The following is a 19,316-nucleotide window of genomic DNA, read 5'->3' as shown; positions in this document are numbered from 1 at the left end:
GGCCCGATTTGCCTAATAAGCCAAGTTTTCACGAACTAATGCTTTTTCGAGTACCTAACCTAACATTTTCGGCTACCTAACCTAACCTAACCTATAAAGATAGGTTAGGTTAGGTTAGGTAGGGTTGGTTAGGTTCGGTCATATAACTACGTTAATTTTAACTCCAATAAAAAAAAATTGACCTCATACATAATGAAATGGGGAGCTTTATCATTTCATAAGAAAAAAAATTAGAGAAAATATATTAATTCAGGAAAACTTGGCTTATTAGGCAAATCGGGCCTTGCATAATAGGCTGAGAAGTGCGTTCTGGCTACTAGGTACATTATATTTATATATATATATATATATATATATATATATATATAATATATATATATATATATATATAAGAGAGAGAGAGAGAGAGAGAGAGAGAGAGAGAGAGAGAGAGAGAGAGAGAGAGAGAGAGAGAGAGAGAGAGAGAGAGAGAGAGAGAGAGAGAGAGAGAGAGAGAGAGAGAGAGCCAGAGCCAGAGAGAGAGAGAGAGAGAGCCAGTTTTCTCTTTCGGCACCTTAGTGTGGCGATCCAGAGAGAAAATGCTCACTGCATCCATGGTTCCTGCCATGGATGCAGTGAGCATTAACACATACTACCTGGCATACAAGCCATGTATATATAAATTAAATATATATTATATGAGACACAAAGGTTGCATGAAAGTGTAAGCCATTAATCATTATTAAGAATTCCATTGACCCAACCAGAGGATTTGAACCCCCTGCTGTCCAGATTCACCCTTTGGTTCACAGAGCACCATAACCACTAGACCAATTTTTTTCTTCAGGGCTACTCCTGCACGTGCCCTAAGCCTTTGGCTGACCCACTAATTGTTACTTGTTTGTTTCTGTCTTACTAATAAACAATTCCACAAGGGCCGTGATGAGGATTCGAACCTGCATCCGGGAGCATCCCAGACACTGCCTTAATCGACTGACACATTACATAACTTTGTGTGTTCTGTCTTACTAGACCAATGATTGTGGTGGTCGATATATACACACACATCAGTTGTTTATTGAAGATATGTTTTGGGTTAAATGAACTGTATTCAAATTTTTATAAGAAATAATCCTTACATATATGTATAGGAATCAGCTTAATATACAATGTACTACCAATGAGTTTATATGCATTTGCATATGAAATTTCTGCAAAGGTTATAAGAAGCAATTTAATTTACAAAATTTATTATACATTAGTGTTTCATGTGCAGTCTCCTGTACATGGTCTCCATAACACAATTCTCAACTATTTATTCCTTTCATTTTAGCTAAATATTTACCTGCAGTACAGACTAGTCAATCACATAGACATGTATACTTCACTTACTTTACCTCCCTCCATACTCTTAAGATTTAACTAATCCTAATCATTCAGGATATTACCCATCTATACCATTTATACTGTCAAACATGAGACAGACACAAGCACTCCACATCCCAGTAATGCTAACATGTTTAGTCCCCAAGCATAGTTAACACACACTGTATACTTTTACTGAAACTAATCTTAAGTTTTTTTAAATTATCTTTCACAAAAAAAAATGTGTACTGCATTATATTATACAGTATTACTTAGCTGAAAATAATAATATTTAGTGCAGGTGAGATTTCAGTAAACAAAGCTTGATAAACCCAATTAAGAGATTCTTCAAAAGTTATGGTTTCCCAATGTTAAGGACAGGAAGCCTATTTGGCTTACCCAAATTTCCCTAAGCCAATGATCAATCTACCTCAGGAAGTAAACCACAACAGCCGCTTAACTCCCAGGTACTTATTTACTGCTAGATGGACAGAGTCAATGGGTGTATGGCAACATACCCAAATGTCTAGTCCTGCAATGAAATCTAACTCAAATCCAGTTGGTTATAAGCAGATTGAGCTAATCACTAACTACTATCCTGTACGTTACATTCCCAAACAGAATATGTAAAACAATAAAACAAGACATTTGTAAGGGGCTCTTAATAGCACTGAAAGTTTTTTAAAAACCTTAAAGCAAGTAATGAACACTGATAAATGATAAAAGATATGGACATATCAATCTAAAAAATATATCTAAATATGTATAAAAAACATTATATTTAAAAATACATACCCTGCAGAGTTATTTAATATTTTCAAGAGACATCAGTAGACAATGTTCCCATTAAGAGTGAGGTGGTGAGAATTCCAGCAACTCATTCTCATTATGAGGATTGAACCACAGTTAGCTTAAAGAGTAATAGGCAAACTACCATTCAATTTTCACCTCATAGAAAGAAGTAAACAATTCAAAATATTGTCTTCCAAATCTGTTCAGATCATTAATAACAGTTTAATTCACAAAAGATACTGAATAAGTATGCATTTAACAAATACAATTTCTTCCAAGTTTCTAATTACAGTACAATACACTATCTGCAAAACATTTTACATCAAGAAAACAGTATTTAATAAAACATTAATAAGATTTTGGGGTAAATTTTAAACATTCTCAGTCCTAAGTACAAATAAAAGTACTGTACTGTATTAAGTTTTTAACCCCTATAATATTAATATTAACTAAAAAAAAAACAAAAAAAAGACTCCATATTAAAATATCCGGAAACTAATACTGGATATATAAAAGAACCCCAATACCGTCTACTGCCTGATAATGAATGACAGTGAGCAACACATACTGCCTGGCATACAAGCATATACCAATATGCACAAATGCAACGCCATACACCCATTCACACACACACACACACATATATATAATAAAAGAAATATTATAATATATATATATTATATCATATACAAGTATATATATATAACACGTGTGCATCTACATTAGCTGATACCTATCTACCTTACAGCACAGTTAAGGGAGGCGGGACAGCCACCTTCAGAGACCCAGAAAACCAACAAGTACAGGGACCTAGAACGTTGTTACAGGTTCGTGCCGATAGGCTCCGAGACTCTGGGTGCCTGGGGTAAATGTGCACTTAAGTTCCTAAAGGAGGTGGGTGAGGACCTCATTGGGAAAACTAAAGACTCAAGAGCGGCCAGTTTTCTGTTCCAGCGCCTCAGTGTCGCAGTTCAGAGGATAAATTCGTGCAGTATCTTGAGAACGCACCCGACTTCCGAAGAGCTGGACAAGGTCTTCGAACACTGGTTGTTATATTGTTATAATGTGTGTGTGTTCTCTGTAAACTGTAGCAATGCAATAAAATAATTTATATATATATATATAGTATGTGAACAATCATATGTACCCAAGCATGCACATACTGTATGTACAACTACACAGTATATAATTATCTTTTCCATACGAAAAGAGTTTGCACATCTTTGTGCTAACTCCATTGACACATGATTAGGGAGTGCACACATGTTATAATGTTCACAAAATAATGTATGTCTGTGTGTGTGTGGGGAAGGGAGGGGGGTGCATATGTTACGTACAAATGCATGCAAATTCATGTCTACTTCAAACTTTTAGTCTAACTTTTCAGCCACCTAACAAGGTTAATGAACATGACACTCTTATTTTATAAAATATATACATTTTTCAATAAAACACTAGACAGACTAGTTTCTAAAGCTCTTGGAAGAACACAGGTTTAATAAACATTATGGAATATATGCATACTGTACATACATTACATTATACAGTACTCACACAAATCTTAAGTGTAAAAGGCAAACAACGAAGTCTCCGGGTTGGCACCCAAAATGCTCAACAGGACTCCTAATGAAGTAGATCAATGTAGCCACTAACCTTGATACTGAGGATGCATATGTAAGTGATTTACCTTCGCTTGCTTAGACCCATTTCCATGACTGTGAAGCAGCTGCATCATCTTGTCACTTTTTCATAAACACAAACATATATCCAAAGGCAGGAAGAGGTTGCATTTAAACAACAATATGGTGGAATTGGAGTGGGAAGATAATGAACACTATGACAAAATCACTGATGCATTAAACGAAAAACAGAATACAGATGTGGTATACACAGACTTTGCAAGGCATTTGATGAATGTGACCATGGATTGATGGACATTGGAGTGATGTATTGATAGCCCACAAAATGAGGTCAGAGGGAAATAACAGGTAAAGTAGGGCAATGGATATTACATTTTCTATCAAACAGAATGCAAGAGTAACAATCGACTAAAAAATATCGAGTCCAAGCACAGTTAACGGATCTGTAATTCAGGACACAATCCTTGCACCACTTTTTCCTTATTCTCGTATCAGATATAAACAAAAATACACGTCATAGCTTCGTGTCATCTTTTGCAGATCACACAAAAATCAGCATGCAAATTACTTTTGTAGAAGACACTGAAAACTACAAGCTGGTATTAATAAGTTTTTGATTAGGCAACAGAAAATAACATGATGTTTAACAGTGATAACTTCGAGGTACTTAGGTATGGAAGGCCTTGAAGCAAAATACGGGGTACAAAACACAATCAAATCTGCCCCATAGTAGGAAAGCAACAAGTAAAGGATCTAGGAATAATGATGTCTGATGATTTAACATTTAAGGAGCATAACCAAGTAAATATAGCATTAGCTAAAAAATGATAAGATAGATTACAAGAACCCTCAAATTCAAGGGACCCATTGAAATGCTCATACTATTTAAATTACCAAGAGTTGTCCCACCTCGAGTACCGCTTGATACTCACTTTCCCCTTCAGAGAAGGAGAGATTGCTGAAGTAAGAGGGAATACAGAGAACATATACGGCATGCATGGACATGATAAAGCATCTAAATTATTAGGATCATCTCAAAGCTCTCAAAATAAAATCTCTACAAAGGAGATAAGAGAGGTATAAAACAATACATACAAGTACATGGAAAATATTTTAGGGTCCCGTCCCAAATTTTCATAGTAAAATAACATGTTGGAGTGAACAATATTGAAGGAAATGCAGAATAGAGCCAGTGAAGAGTAGACATAGGAATAATCAAAGAACACTGTGTGAACATCAGAGGTCCACAGTTGTTCATTATCCTCCCAACAAGTATAAGAAATATTGCTGGAACAAATGTTCCAACAAAGTTGTTGGAACAACTTTGTTCCAACAAAGTTCCAACTTTGTTGTTCCAACAAAGTTGTTGGAACAACTTGAAGGTACACTTCAAGAAAAGCTGGACACTTATTTTGTAAGAAGTGCCGGACCAACCGCGCTGTACTGAATACGAGAGCCTGCGGGCCACTCCAGCTAACATACTGTTGGACCGGATGTTCAACTCTCTCACAGGTCAAGGCTGGCCCAGGACTGGGCGTGGGGAGTAGAACTCCCAGAACCTCATTCAGATACATTCCAAGTACAGGCTGTTATGAGGGTGCAGTAATATTGAGGGCCTTACTATCAACCTGCCAAAGTTGTGTGCGCTTCATTTAACACTTAGAGAGCAGTTATCACCAAATGTTGATACAGTACAAGGGGTAAGGCAGTTATCATTATATGATGATTTGAACTATTATTGTCTGGGTTTTACACATGTGATTATGTGAATTATTAAGTTATTCAACACACAATCTTGTAAATAAATAGAAACAAGTGATAAACAATCAATTAAACATCCAAGGAGAACAAAAAAAGCAGTTACGCACCCCTCAGTGTCAGCACAGCAAAGTTAGCACCGTGTGTTGACAGACGCCAGACCACATGTCCACTGTGCAGCCTTTCACAGCTTCTCCACCCAGTAAAAATGTACATAAAACCGCTCTCCAAGGGGTTAATATCTAGGGTGTTCAGTCACACAAACTAGTATGTAAAAAATTTATATAACAGAATTCTACTTATTTATTAAGCCATGACAAATTCAGATCTGAAAAGAATATACTGTACTGTATACATATTTCTTGTGTATTGTATATGGGAGGAGTAAAAAAAAAAAAGTACAGTATATAATTATCCAAAGAACGCACCAAGCCAGAAAGACCATATAACACCGTCTATATTGATGGATGTTCAAAAGGTCCTGAATATGTACTGTATTTGGGAAGAATTTTCACATTTAAAACAGTCTCCAGATAAATATAACATACTAAATTATAATTCTTCAAGACGATTCAGCTAATGCAATAAACCCTACATGAATTTCAAACAAATGTTTCCCATCTAAAACAAAAGCAACATTGTGTATGAATAATATTATTGTTTACATTCCTTGATTTGCTAATGGTCAGAACTTAAAAAAATACTTACACGCCAGTCTCTTGTACCACAGAACATAATACTTATTTTAATTAATTAAGCAGAATTAAACATAATAAAAGAAACCACACTAATGGCTTCTTTTAATATGCTTACATGTTTTGTAAATAATTACTGCTACTGTAGATTCAAATGATCACACTCAAAAATGATAAAAATAATTTTGATAGGTGCAAATAATTTGAGATTGACCAGTGTACCCTGGATCATGGGGTACATCCTCACTCAAAGAATGTGTTGTTGTCATCCATGATGCTAATAATATGACTAGGAGTGATCCTTCCTAGGAATTTCACAAAGAACTCCACCAAACCTTCCTCTCACTCAGTTTAAACTTGTGAGTTGCTAGAGTTGTAGATGCTGTGTGTATAAAGCACAGTATATGTATATTTTACTTTTATATATACATTACCTGCATCCACCTGCGTATAAAGCAGGGCACGTCTTTAATAACAAGTTTTGTGCCAATAAGAAAAGAATTCCAATGAAGCATCTACAACTAACATCATTCAATAATTTTTGTTGTTTTTACTTTACATGTTCTATGCATTATTTACAACAGTTTTCTCAAGAGCTTTTTTCTTATAGTAATTATTTATGTGTATATGTAATTATTATGTGTAATATGGGTAATTATTTACCCGTTATAAAAATAACCCAGCGACAAATTTAAATAAGCTTTCAAAATACAATTTTCATTCTTCTATCACTAACAGAGTTGGAAATATATACCGATACCTCAATTTTGAATGCGGATTAAGCCTACTTTTTTATACACCAATATAAATTCTTCTTACAAATCTTTCCCTTTTTTCAAGTATCATCATCATCCCACTCATCTTCCTCGTCGTCGTCGTCATCAGAGCTGTCATCATCAGACTGTATAACTAGCGCACGACTAGTCAGTGCACGATGCAGGTCCAATGCCAGTCCTTCTAGCTTGGGTTCAGATGATTTGACTGCACCTCCACCATCACCAGGCTCCTCCACCTAAGATACAACAATATTAATTCTCTGATAAAATATATTTTCAGATTTTACTAGTAAAGTCATGATAACATAAAAACAGACAAGGACAACTTGACAGAATTACGATTCAGGAAATAGGAATAAACTTATGTTATAGCTTGTTACCGAGTTCTAAGGTAGAAAGGTGTATTGCATATCAGTTACCTATCCTAGGCGAAGTTAGACATTTACAGCGTTAGAGTTTGTGAAGGTGATGGAAAGACTCGATACAGTACTGTATATGTATAAATGTATTAAAAGCCCATTTTTTGGATGAAACCTACATTCTTTCTCAAGATACCATACACAATGTTCTGAGAACATGAACACAGTATACAGTACCTTGAGAAAGGTTGTAGGTTACATTAAAAAATTAGGTTTTTAATACATTTATACATATATGTGGGTCATTCCTTCACCTTCATTCAAGCACTACAGCATTGTAGTAAGTAAGAGTTTGTTTTGGGTATTGCCACCTTTTTAATTTATTTATCAGGCAAATATAGAATTGGTGATTAGCTGTACTATACCTTTACTAAGTTTCAGGTGCATTTTTACTCATTTGTTCCTATATAATGAAACTGGGAAGTTCTGGCACCATTGTTGTTAAATCATTATGACTCACCAGTGTACAGTATTACAATTTTTATTTTTTTGAATATAGTGTTAGCTTTTAAAGGGTAGTCTTAATTCGTCTTATTATCTTCAACATACAACTAGATAGCAGAGTGAAGCATATTATCTTATTGAGTTGTAGACTGAATTGGGGGCCAGGCCTGAAGGAGATATTTAGGATTACAGTACTTAATATGCTGATAATTATAACAATGGCCAGAGTGGAAGTTTCCATAGTAGACTATTACCATAAAAACCTTTTATGTACTCTGCTACTCTCCCCTAGTATATAATCTTTGTAATATCTTTGAACAAATGAACTTTTGGAAGAATCATATATAATATACTTAAGTTATGAATAACCCATGTAACTTACAATCTTAAGCTTAATTCCTGATCTAATTTGGTCCATCAGCTGACTGCGGGAGTCCGTGGGTGGCGGCCGTTCAGAAGGATCCACTTTCTGTTGGGGAACAAAGTAAGTTATAACCAACATTTTGTAAATTCCTTAGGAGGAAATTGGAAAGATTATCACAGGCTAAAAAAAGGCAAGCAGAAATTTATGTGTACTTTTAAATATGAAACTGGCTCGTTTCCTCATGCACTAGCCAAAACAAATATTTTAACACACTGTTTATACCCCCTTTTTTGCATGTTTATAAATAATGTTTGCACACACACACACATTGTTTACAAGCAGCACAGTCAGGCACAACAATAACCTGGTATGTGGGGGTGAAGGTGCTGAAGCCCTAATAAATGAGAAGCACAGCTTCACGACAGATCAAAGATAGTCCATCAAGTCTATAATTCTGGCACGATTACTGCCACAGAAATGAGAAGCGAGGATAAAACATTTATTTTTCATTACGTTTACTGTATACAGCATATACACAATGGGATATAAAGTAAATATAAAAAACATCGAAACAAACAAATGCAAATTCATTACTTTACATTCCTTAAACTAGCCAATTTTTTATTTAATCTGTTTCCTGAATATTAAAGCATTAGAAATTATTTTTTAAAGAAATATTTCTTCTACCTACTACATCTTTCTTTCAGTATAACTCCTGAAAATACCTTAATTTTATATTGTTGAATCTATGCTCGGCACATGATGCCCATCATTTATATTATTGAGGAGGATGTGATGTTTAGGTTCAAATGCTGGCGAGATACTGTTTGGATTTTTCAAAAGAGCATAGTACACAATTTAACTTTGCTAAATAGTAGATACTGTACTTTATAGCATGGAAAATCATGCCTATTAATATCATAGGCACAGCTTTCTGACTGGCTACCTTTTGAAGATGCAGGCTGGAGCCCATAGCATGGGAAAATGAGATAGAAATAATTAGGTTGAAAATAAAGGCAAGCAATTAGGGTGAAAACAAATGGCAGACATGGAAACTTTCTTACAAGGGAGTTTCATTGGCCATTGCTTTCTGCGCTTCTCGGAGGAGACCATGTTCTAGCTAGTGGTCCCAGGTAGGCATGACAACTCCTTTATAACTGAAGCCCCATACTAATATTAGCTAATATCAGTCTAATAGCTCCAGGGAGCCGACGGGGCTCCCCACAGAAAAGGGTGTATGACATCCAAAATATATGCTATACTACACAATGAAATCACAATAATGATATGTCTAAAAGAAAATCTTTGGAGGCGAACGTAATTACCCACACCAGTGTGTCTGTGCGGGTAACAACTAAAAACTGGATTGGGTATCAGCTCGGTGCCTCCAAACTCTGTGAAAGTTCGATGAGACTTCAGGCTGTGTTACTTTTGGCCCATTGTGATCTAATGGGTAATGCCTGCACATCTGGGGCGACCTAGAATGTGGGGTTAATTCCACCGAGCTGTTCCAAACATTTTCTCATCTGTCACACTACTATGTGACATACGAAAGATCTGTCAGGCTACTGTGCAACATTCAAAAGATCTGCTACATTACTGTGTATTTGCCCTCAATAACATTCTTTCTTTTGGCAGGTAGAAAAAAAAGTACGTTCTAAATACAGTACTCTAATTTTACCTTAAGCTTCACTTCAACTGAAAAAATGGCAACAAACACAAGCATAACAAAAGCCAGGCACAACGTAGAAAATAACACACATAAAGGCGATGAATAAAAAATGCATTTTTCATTCTGAATAATACCAGAAATACTATCATACTGTGTAATAAGATACCTTTTGAATACACAGAAATGTGTTTTCAAATACTGTAATTGTTTGTGTAATTGTAATTGAACTGGTGGCAACCAAGTGTGTCAGGAATGAACACGAGGAAGCCTGGTGAGATGGACTGTGTTGTGGCTCAGGAGCTGGCATCTAGTGGCAGGAGGGGTAGGCACCAGACAGCCCAATCAGTAGTTTGCTTTGACACTTCTTGACACACTCAGGGTTGCCAAGGAGGGCTTGTACTTGTGTATAATTTGAGCTTTCTACCACTGACTAGAGCTTGAGGGAGCCGGTCGGCCGAGTGGACAGCACGCTGGACTTGTGATCTTGTGGTCCCGGGTTCGATCCCAGGCGCCGGCGAGAAACAATGGGCAGAGTTTCTTTCACCCTATGCCCCTGTTGCCTAGCAGTAAAATAGGTACCTGGGTGTTAGTCAGCTGTCACGGGTTGCTTCCTGGGGGTGGAGGCCTGGTCGAGGACCGGGCCGCGGGGACACTAAAGCCCTGAAATCATCTCAAGATAATCTCAAGACAGATGATATGTTATGTTCCAGTGCTACATAGCACCAGTCAGACCCAGCAAGAATGCTTTAAAAGTCCCCCTGTGGTGCCAGGATCTTGAATGTTACACCTACCGGGCTTGGAACATGTTTCACTCCCTTTTGCACAATCTTTCCTTAGGGGGCAGCCTAGTGGGATTCCCAGGAAAACTATTTATTTCCATCTCTGAAGAATACACAGACTCCCAAACCCCATTGCATCCTTAAAAGTTATACAAGTAAGACTGACATTTTAGAATAATTGCCATGCATTTAATTTAAAATTAAAATGCATACCATGATTCTAAATAATATTTATCAGATTACCATTTTGACAAACTCAACCAATTACAAAGCAAATGGATTTTGAAATTATTTGGCAAACTCAGATAGCTTTTATTGTATTAAGTGTAGAAAAGATCAATTTGTTTTACCAATGTTTGCCAAAAGAAGAGATGCAATATTAAAAGTAAAATCAATGCAAGGAATGTTAATTCTATCAGCCAGTGATGATCCATACAAAAGCACTCTACACTAGCAAACCATGACATTATAACAAACTTTTGTTTGTTATGGCAAATGTCAGTTTACTTAAACTGTTACATATATTACTGTGAAATACATAAAGCACAGCTTGACAACAAACTGCTTTACAGTTTGCTATTATTTAATGCCACAGCAAAATTTCTAAAGGAAAACTAAACTACAATACATACAGTAATGAAAAATAAATGAACGAGCTTAGGGAAAAATAGATGCCCAGTGTTCATCCATGAAGAACAGTGTGTGTGTATACACCAGGTAAGTACACTTTTATGTATGCATATGTGTGTATATATATGTATGCAATGCATACATGTATAATTGTATTATGTATCTACAGTATGTATGTACTCACCAAGTTGTGCTTGTGGGGGTTGAGCTTTGGCTGTTTGGTCAAGCCTCTCGACTGTCAATCATCTGGTGTAAATTCTTGAGCCTATTGTACTCTATCAAATCTACATATGAAACTGTGTATGGAGTCAGCCTCCTCCACATCACTGCCTAGTGCATTCCATTTGTTAACTACTCTAACACCAAAAAAATTATTTCTAATTTCTTTGTGGCTCATTTGGGTACTCAGTTTCCACCTGTGTCCCATTGTTCGTGTTCCACCCACGGTAAATAATTTGTCTTTGTCCACTCTGTCAATTCCTCTAAGAATTTTGTAGGTGGTGATCATTTCTCCCCTTACTCTTCTCTCTTCCAGGGATGAGAGGTTTAGTTCCTGTAGCCTTTCCTCGTAGCTCATACCTCTCAGTTCTGGGACTAGTCTGGTGGCATACCTCTGAATCTTCTCTAACTTTGTCTTGTGTTTAACTAGGTATGAACTCCAGGCTAGAACTGCATACTCCAGGATTAGTCTAACGTATGTGATAAAAATCCCAAACCATCCAAGTGGTTAGGCGCTATTCTTTTCCCCCCATCTCATCCCAAATTCTTATTTTGCCCTCTTCCAAGTGTTATATAGTTGTAACGACTTGGCACTTTCCCTGATAATTCCCTCCTCTCCCTCTTTACACACGTTTCTAAAGGCAGTTCTTATGTTAGCCAATCTAGCATATGCTGCTAATATCCTTTTGATGTGGGCTTCTGGGACAGGTTTGCTGTAATATCAGCCCTCAGATCTTTCTCTCTATTTGACTCTTGCAGGATTTCACCTCCCAGATGGTACCTTGTGTTTGGCCTGCTTCCTTCACCTAATTTCATTAATTTACACTTTCCTGTGTTAAACTTTAGTAGTTATTTTCTAGACCATTCCTCCAGTTTCTGTCTAGATTCTTCTCAGATTTTTTGCATCATCAGCAAACATTGAGAATAATGAGTCTATATCCTCTGGAAGATTTGAAACAGGATGGGTCCAAGTACAGAGCCCTGTGGGACTCCACTGGTGACATCTCACCACTCTGACGTCTTCCCCCTCACAGTTACTCGCTGTTTACTGTTGGTTAGATACTCCCTTAACCACTGGAGCACCTTAACTTTTATTCCTGCCTGTTTCTCCAACTTTTGTAACAGCCTCTAATGGAGTCTGTGTCAAAGGCTTTCCTGACGGTCTAAGAAAATGCAGTCTGCCCACCCTTCTCTTTCTTGTCTAATTTTTGTCACCTGGTCATAGAATTCTATTAAGCCTGTGAGGCACGATTTACCATCTCTGAACCCATGGTGGTGGTATGTTACAAAGCTCCTTCTCTCCAGTTGTTTTACAGGTCTTTTCCTATTTTTTTTTATCACCTTGCATAGTATACAAGTTAGGGAACCTGGGCTGTAGTTCAGTGCCTCTTGCCTGTCAGCCTTTTTGTATATTGGACTACATTAGCTGTTAATGGTAGACTTACAGGAAAACTGAAAGCTGTCTTCCAGCTTTCCTGTAGGTCTACCATTTCCAGTGACCTGTTATACACCATAGAGTGGCACACTTAGTCCTCCTGCACCCTATTTTAGTATTCATGGTGAAATTCTGTCAGGCCCAACAGCCTTTGTCACATTTATCTTCATCAGATTCCTTTAGACCTCATCACTGGTAAGCTTAAATTCCTTCAAGGTTGTTTGGTTTGCCTCCTCTTCTCTTAGTACAGGGACTTCTCCTTGCTCTATTGTGAAGACCTGGAATCTCTTGTCGAGTTCTTCACACACTACCTTGTCATTCTCTGTGTATCTGTTCGCCCCTTTTCTCAGCTTCATCACTTGTTCCTTCACTGCTGTTTTTCTGCATGCATGTATGTTATGTATGTACTGTATGTTATGCATGTATGTAAATGCAGTATAAGAATAAAATCTGATAAATGAACATGAAATTATTATATCTTCTATTTTAAAAAGTTGGTCACTTTTGTGTCCAAACAGCAGCCACAGGCTACCTTATGGGAGAAAGTCAAAATAATAAGCTTAGCAGAAGAGCGATTTTAAGCAGAAGCTACAATGAAAACAAACGTTGAGATGAGAATACCTGGTGACCATGCTGACTACTGGCCTGTGGCGAGGGGGAAGGGAAAAAGAGCTGGCTCAGTCGTTAACTTTAGAGTCACTTAATACGCCACAGTTATAGCTGGGAGAAATGCTCCTGTCCTGTCTGCTTTTGTCAAATGAAACTGAAGGGCAAAACTAGTGATATAATCTTACAATTTGTGCCTTAAAATCTATGCCCTTCAATGAGTTATTAATAACAACACAAATGCTGGATTCAGCCTTGAAATTTTGTGCAGCAGAAAGGCAAGACAAGAGGATTTCTGAAATACAGCTATTATAATTATACTAGGTTAAAATGTGTACAATCATCCTGTATTAGCCAGACCCATTATTTACTGTAAAAATTAGTCTACACTACAGGATTGCATTTCTTTTAAACTAATAAGGGTATTCAAAATCCTAAGAAAAGGTTATAGCACTCCATCTGGTACTTGGATGGGTCACTATGAGATGACCCATCCAAGCAGGTCAACTAAGACATTACTCAAGAGGTGTCTCTTAGCACTTGGCAAAACATTAAGAAGGGACTCCTCTGTTAGGAACACTAAATTACGGCAGTAATTGATTAATGGTTTGATGTAAAACAGTGACATAAAAGATTAAACTTCTGCATATCAATACAGGAAATAATTTAGAATTTTGTACATTCTTCCCTTGTCTATCAGAATCTGTACTGACAATGCCATGCCAGTTTCAAAAAGATCATTTAGTCAGGACAGAATTAATAATCATTAAAATGTCACTAAAAGAAGCAAAAACTACACACAGGAGCAGAGCCAAGACCCCACCACCACCACTGACCTGTTAATCTACTAATCTACTAACCTGCAGTTTCAAATAGCTATCAATGGTGCTTCTTATTTTTGTAAATTAATATAATTGAAATTACTTATATTGAATTCTGCATTAATTGTTTTCCATCTCTTAAAATTGGTCGTGCCTGTTCCCTCTACTACTGTCTCGGACAAGGATTGTTTAGTGTAAAGCTTGGACACTAGGGAGGTTATGTTATGCTTTGCTAACACTAAACACAATGTAACAAAACATTCTATTAATTGCTAACCAAAAATTGTAAACAAATTAAGGTACAGAATTTATTATGGAAGTTATAGCAAATTAAAATGATTTTTCACTATATTCTTTGTACATACAACACACAAAAATATTAAAGTACTGTATTCCTTTTCTAAAGACACTATCACTACCTAAATACAGTACTGTACAGTACTAGTAACTGGTTAACCATTAAAAGCAACAAATGCCACTGAAAAATATTAACCGACATGAATAACTCTTCATATAAAAATAAAACAAAAATTGGCATTGTTTCTCTACATCAGCACTTTCAAATTGGTTCAATCAGAACAAAAATTATAATCCTGCATTATAATTCAACAGAATTATAATGCAGGACAAGAATTATAATGTAGGGACCAGAATTATAATGTAGGGGCCAGAATTATAATGTAGGGGGCCAGAATTATAATGTAGGGGCCAGAATTATAATGTAGGGGGCCAGAATTATAATGTAGGGGGCCAGAATTATAATGTAGGGGGCCAGAATTATAATGTAGGGGGCCAGAATTATAATGTAGGGGGCCAGAATTATAATGTAGGGGGCCAGAATTATAACATAGGGGCCAGAATTATAATGTAGGGGGCCAGAATTATAATGTAGGGACCAGAAGTATAATGTAGGGGGCCAGAATTATAATGTAGGGGGCCAGAATTATAATGTAGGGGCCAGAATTATAATGTAGGGGGCCAGAATTATAATGTAGGGGGCCAGAATTATAATGTAGGAGGCCAGAAGTATAATGTAGGAGGCCAGAAGTATAATGTAGGGGGCCAGAATTATAATGTAGGGACCGGAAGTATAATGTAGGGGGCCAGAATTATAATGTAGGGGGTCAGAATTATAATGTAGGGGGCCAGAATTATAATGTAGGGGGCCAGAATTATAATGTAGGGGGCCAGAATTATAATGTAGGGGGCCAGAATTATAATGTAGGGGGCCAGAATTATAATGTAGGGGAGGATAATAATAATGTAGGGGCCAGAATTATAATGTAGGAGAATAATAATAATGTAGGGGCCAGAATTATAATGTAGGGGAGCCAGAATTATAATGTAGAGGTCAGAATTATAATGTAGGGGCCAGAATTATAATGAAGGGGCCAGAATTATAATGAAGGGGCCAGAATTATAATGTAGGGGCCATAATTATAATGAAGGGGCCAGAATTCAAAAGATCAATTAGTAACTTGATATTACAGTATATAATATATAAATATTAATGCTTCTGGAAATCTACGAGTTTGATTTATAAAGAAATACTGTACTTGGCAAGTTGGTTAAATCTGGTCAAATATTTGGGGTTATCTTACATGCATGCTGACGAAAAGGGTTTATATACATTTAGTAAACTCAGCTGTTATAATAAAAATATCCAAAATATATTCTAATTACAAAGTTATTCTACAAATCAAAACTTGGAACACACATTTATGAGCTCTCACAAATACCTTCAATGTGGGGCCAGTGCGAATCTGATCCAGGAGAGCAGACCGGGCATCCATATTGGCTCCGGCAGCGTGGAGTCCACCAGGAGGTGGTGGTGGTGGTGGAGGGGGAGGAACTCCAATAGCTGGAGGTGCAGGTGGGGGTGGTGGAGGAAGCGGAGCAGCTGCCTTATTTCCGTGATGGAAAGTGGGGATGGTAGATGTGGGAGGTGGTGGTGGTGGTGGATGGCTTGCTGTAGGAATGGGAGGTAGTGGTGCAGTCTTTTGTCCTGAGGAGAAAATGCATATTGTTGACACATTGAAAATGTGGAATATTGTGACTCCTCGTCTGCAAGATGCACATTGTCATAACATCTGGAAGTTATCTCTCTCTTTTTCAATATGGTAACTAGAAGTTCTAGAAGTAGCTAGAACAAATGGCTCAATATTTTTTTTAATGAAAGGGCTACCAAATGATAAAAAAAAATTTAAATAGGGCATATTCAAAGAATCCCACCATCTTAGAATCCCTGTCCAATATCAAAGGATGGTAGCCCTTTTTATATAAATTAACCAAACTTGGAAAAATGGAAGCAAGGAGACAGTTGACAATTGGATTCATTTCTATTATACTCCAACTATAAACTGAATTGTTCTTGACAGTCATGTCTGTGCATGCTAATTGAACTCTACATTTTGCAAGGCACATTTATATACATGTCGCTAATTTGCAAACCCATTATTTTTTATGTGGTTCACCTGCATTATATTACATTAAAGTCAAATTACTGTATCTCACGGACATTACATTTAGGCATGGGTTGGTATCTAATGTGAGGCAATCTTATCTTGAGATCTTGAGATGATTTCCGGACTTTAGTGTCCCCGCGGCCCGGTCCTCGACCAGACCTCCACCCCCAGGAAGCAGCCCGTGACAGCTGACTAACACCCAGGTACCTATTTTACTGCTAGGTAACAGGAGCATAGGGTGAAAGAAACTCTGCCCATTGTTTCTCGCCGGCACCCGGGATCGAACCCGGGACCACAGGATCACAAGTCCAGCGTGCTGTCCGCTCGGCCGACCGGCTCCATCAACTCGGCAAGAATCAACTTTGCTCACCAATAAAATGGTAGCAGAATTTTTTTCATGGGTCAAGGTAAATTCCATTACACCCTCTAGACCGACTATATCGACTATATCTAGACTATATCGACATTTGCATCATACATATAACCCAGACAATAATTGTTTAAATTGTCTATTGATGATAACTGCAGTCCTCTAGGATCACCAATAGACGATAACCACAGCCTAAGGATTAAGAGAGGATCAACCATGACACTAGCAACATATCAAACCCTGAATATCACTGCCGTACATATTCTATATGATAAAAATTTATTACAAATAACATGTATGAAAATGCTACTACTCTAGTTATTTATTTTAAAAATAATTGTCGAGTACCAAAATATCATACAATAACATACCGAGCTAATATAAATCAGCAACCTACCTGCAACAATCTGTCCTGGAGGTGGAGGAAGCATTGGGCCTCGAGGATGAGGTGGTGGTGGGGGTGGAGCAGAGGAAGGAGGTGGAGGAGGAGGATGGCCATGATTATTGGTGCGTGGAGGTGGAGGTGGAGGAGCAGCCCTGGAGCCAATAACAGAGTTATGGGATGGAACAGTTGGCGGTGTTGGAGGGGGTAGAGGTTTAGCTGGTGGTGGGGGTGGAGAGTGAGAGTTCTCAGTGTGTGTGGTGTCCAATGGCTGAGATGCATATTTCTGAGTCTCCTGCATGGCCTTCTCCACACCGCCATTCCTCTCGATGAAGTCATAGATGAACTCCCTTGTACGGGTGTCCGACAGCTGCTGCTGACTAACACCAACCTGTAGCACATTGTGTTCACAATAAGTCTCTAAGAAAAAAAAAAGTGTCAATTTAATATTTTATTTCCAAGCCACATATTCCCTATTCACCATCAAGATATGCAAGACTTGTCTTTGATCACTGCATCTAGTATCTACATAATGAACATGTGCCCGAACGCTTTGCATAATAGTGGCTTTAGGCATTGTATGTACTAGCTCTTTCTATAAATCCATAAACTTTTGTATTTCACCTTGTATGTATTTACTTTACCTGAATAAATATTTGTATTTGTATTTAATACAACCAAGGACTGTTTTAAGGGTATTGTGGCATTATATTGCAGCCCATCCTCCAATAATAATAATACTGCCTCTATTATGGATGGATGGATGGATCAAAAAGTTCATATTTTGTAATAATGAATTAGCCTAAATACCATACTAAAAATAATAGAAAAATATAATTAAAGAACCTTACCTCACCTAATCAGTCCAAGTAATCCTAGGCTAATATATACTGTCCTAGACCAAATACAGTACATATATGAGCAATACTAGGACTTATGCATGTGTAAGTTTTTTGTGTCCTCTACAAAGCAAATGGTACAAAAATTGTTCCTATAAGTACTATTAGAAGTATGGGCTCAATATTGTAATATTCTTTCAAAAGTAGCTTAACCCTTAAACTGCGCAACGCGCCTGCAGGCTCACGTCTGGTTTGCGCAACGCGCCTCCGGGTATTTGTATTTTTCACGTTCCATTCAAAACTCCCGCGGCTACATGGGGTTCACATCAGCTTCCTCAGGGCTCTTGTAAACAGACGCCATCTTTAAAAAAAATCGTGGTCCACATTCCCGGGTGTGGGAGCCTCAGTAGTGTGTGAGCAACCAAGGCTGGCGCTCGCAGCATGAGCGCACAGCACTGCTGTTCAGCATGTGACCACAGCAACGCCTAATAATGTCAAAATATATATATAAATTGTATTATTTAGTGTTATATTAGAGCCTGAGTGTGATAATGACTGGGTACAATGTTCAAATATCAGTGATTCAATGCTGTTCACGATGTTCACAGCGCTAGCCACAGCACCAGAGCATTATTTCGTTCATCTAGGAATCTTCAAATGATTTCTTAGGTTCTTTTTCAAAATAAACGTGTGGTCAATTATTCATTTACAGGAATTAGTGACCAGGATTGTGATAATAGCAGGAATGTGGTTATAATTAGCGTTGTGCGTAGTATTGTGGAAGGAGGAATTTTGATGAGGGAGGGAGGGCGAGAATTGAGGTAGCCTCAATTGTGTGTGTGGCTGCCACTCTTGTTTTGCTCACC

General features: G+C 37.4%; 1 protein-coding gene across 10 annotated transcripts in view; it reads right to left on the bottom strand.

Annotated features, from left to right (window-relative positions):
- Window positions 1-1,212: 1,212 nt before the first annotated feature.
- Window positions 1,213-19,316, bottom strand: part of LOC123773907 (actin nucleation-promoting factor WASL) — a 36,266-nt gene continuing 18,162 nt past the window's right edge. For 9 of the 10 annotated variants that reach the window (XM_045767858.2, XM_069318631.1, XM_069318630.1 and 6 more), the window contains exons 8-12: window positions 17,627-18,002; window positions 16,134-16,399; window positions 13,589-13,612; window positions 8,251-8,337; window positions 1,213-7,241 (exon numbers count right to left, since the gene is read on the bottom strand). In XM_045767858.2, the coding sequence (XP_045623814.2) occupies window positions 7,065-7,241; window positions 8,251-8,337; window positions 13,589-13,612; window positions 16,134-16,399; window positions 17,627-18,002 (930 nt within the window). In that variant the 3' untranslated portion in view covers window positions 1,213-7,064. The remainder of the gene's footprint in view (window positions 7,242-8,250; window positions 8,338-13,588; window positions 13,613-16,133; window positions 16,400-17,626; window positions 18,003-19,316) is intronic. The other variant, XM_069318632.1, reaches the window with a different exon arrangement.

Source organism: Procambarus clarkii, chromosome 91, assembly GCF_040958095.1.
Source record: "Procambarus clarkii isolate CNS0578487 chromosome 91, FALCON_Pclarkii_2.0, whole genome shotgun sequence".
Lineage (NCBI taxonomy): Eukaryota > Metazoa > Arthropoda > Malacostraca > Decapoda > Cambaridae > Procambarus > Procambarus clarkii.
The sequence above is the reverse complement of the archived record's forward strand: the minus strand, read 5'-3'. Positions and strand labels throughout refer to the sequence as shown.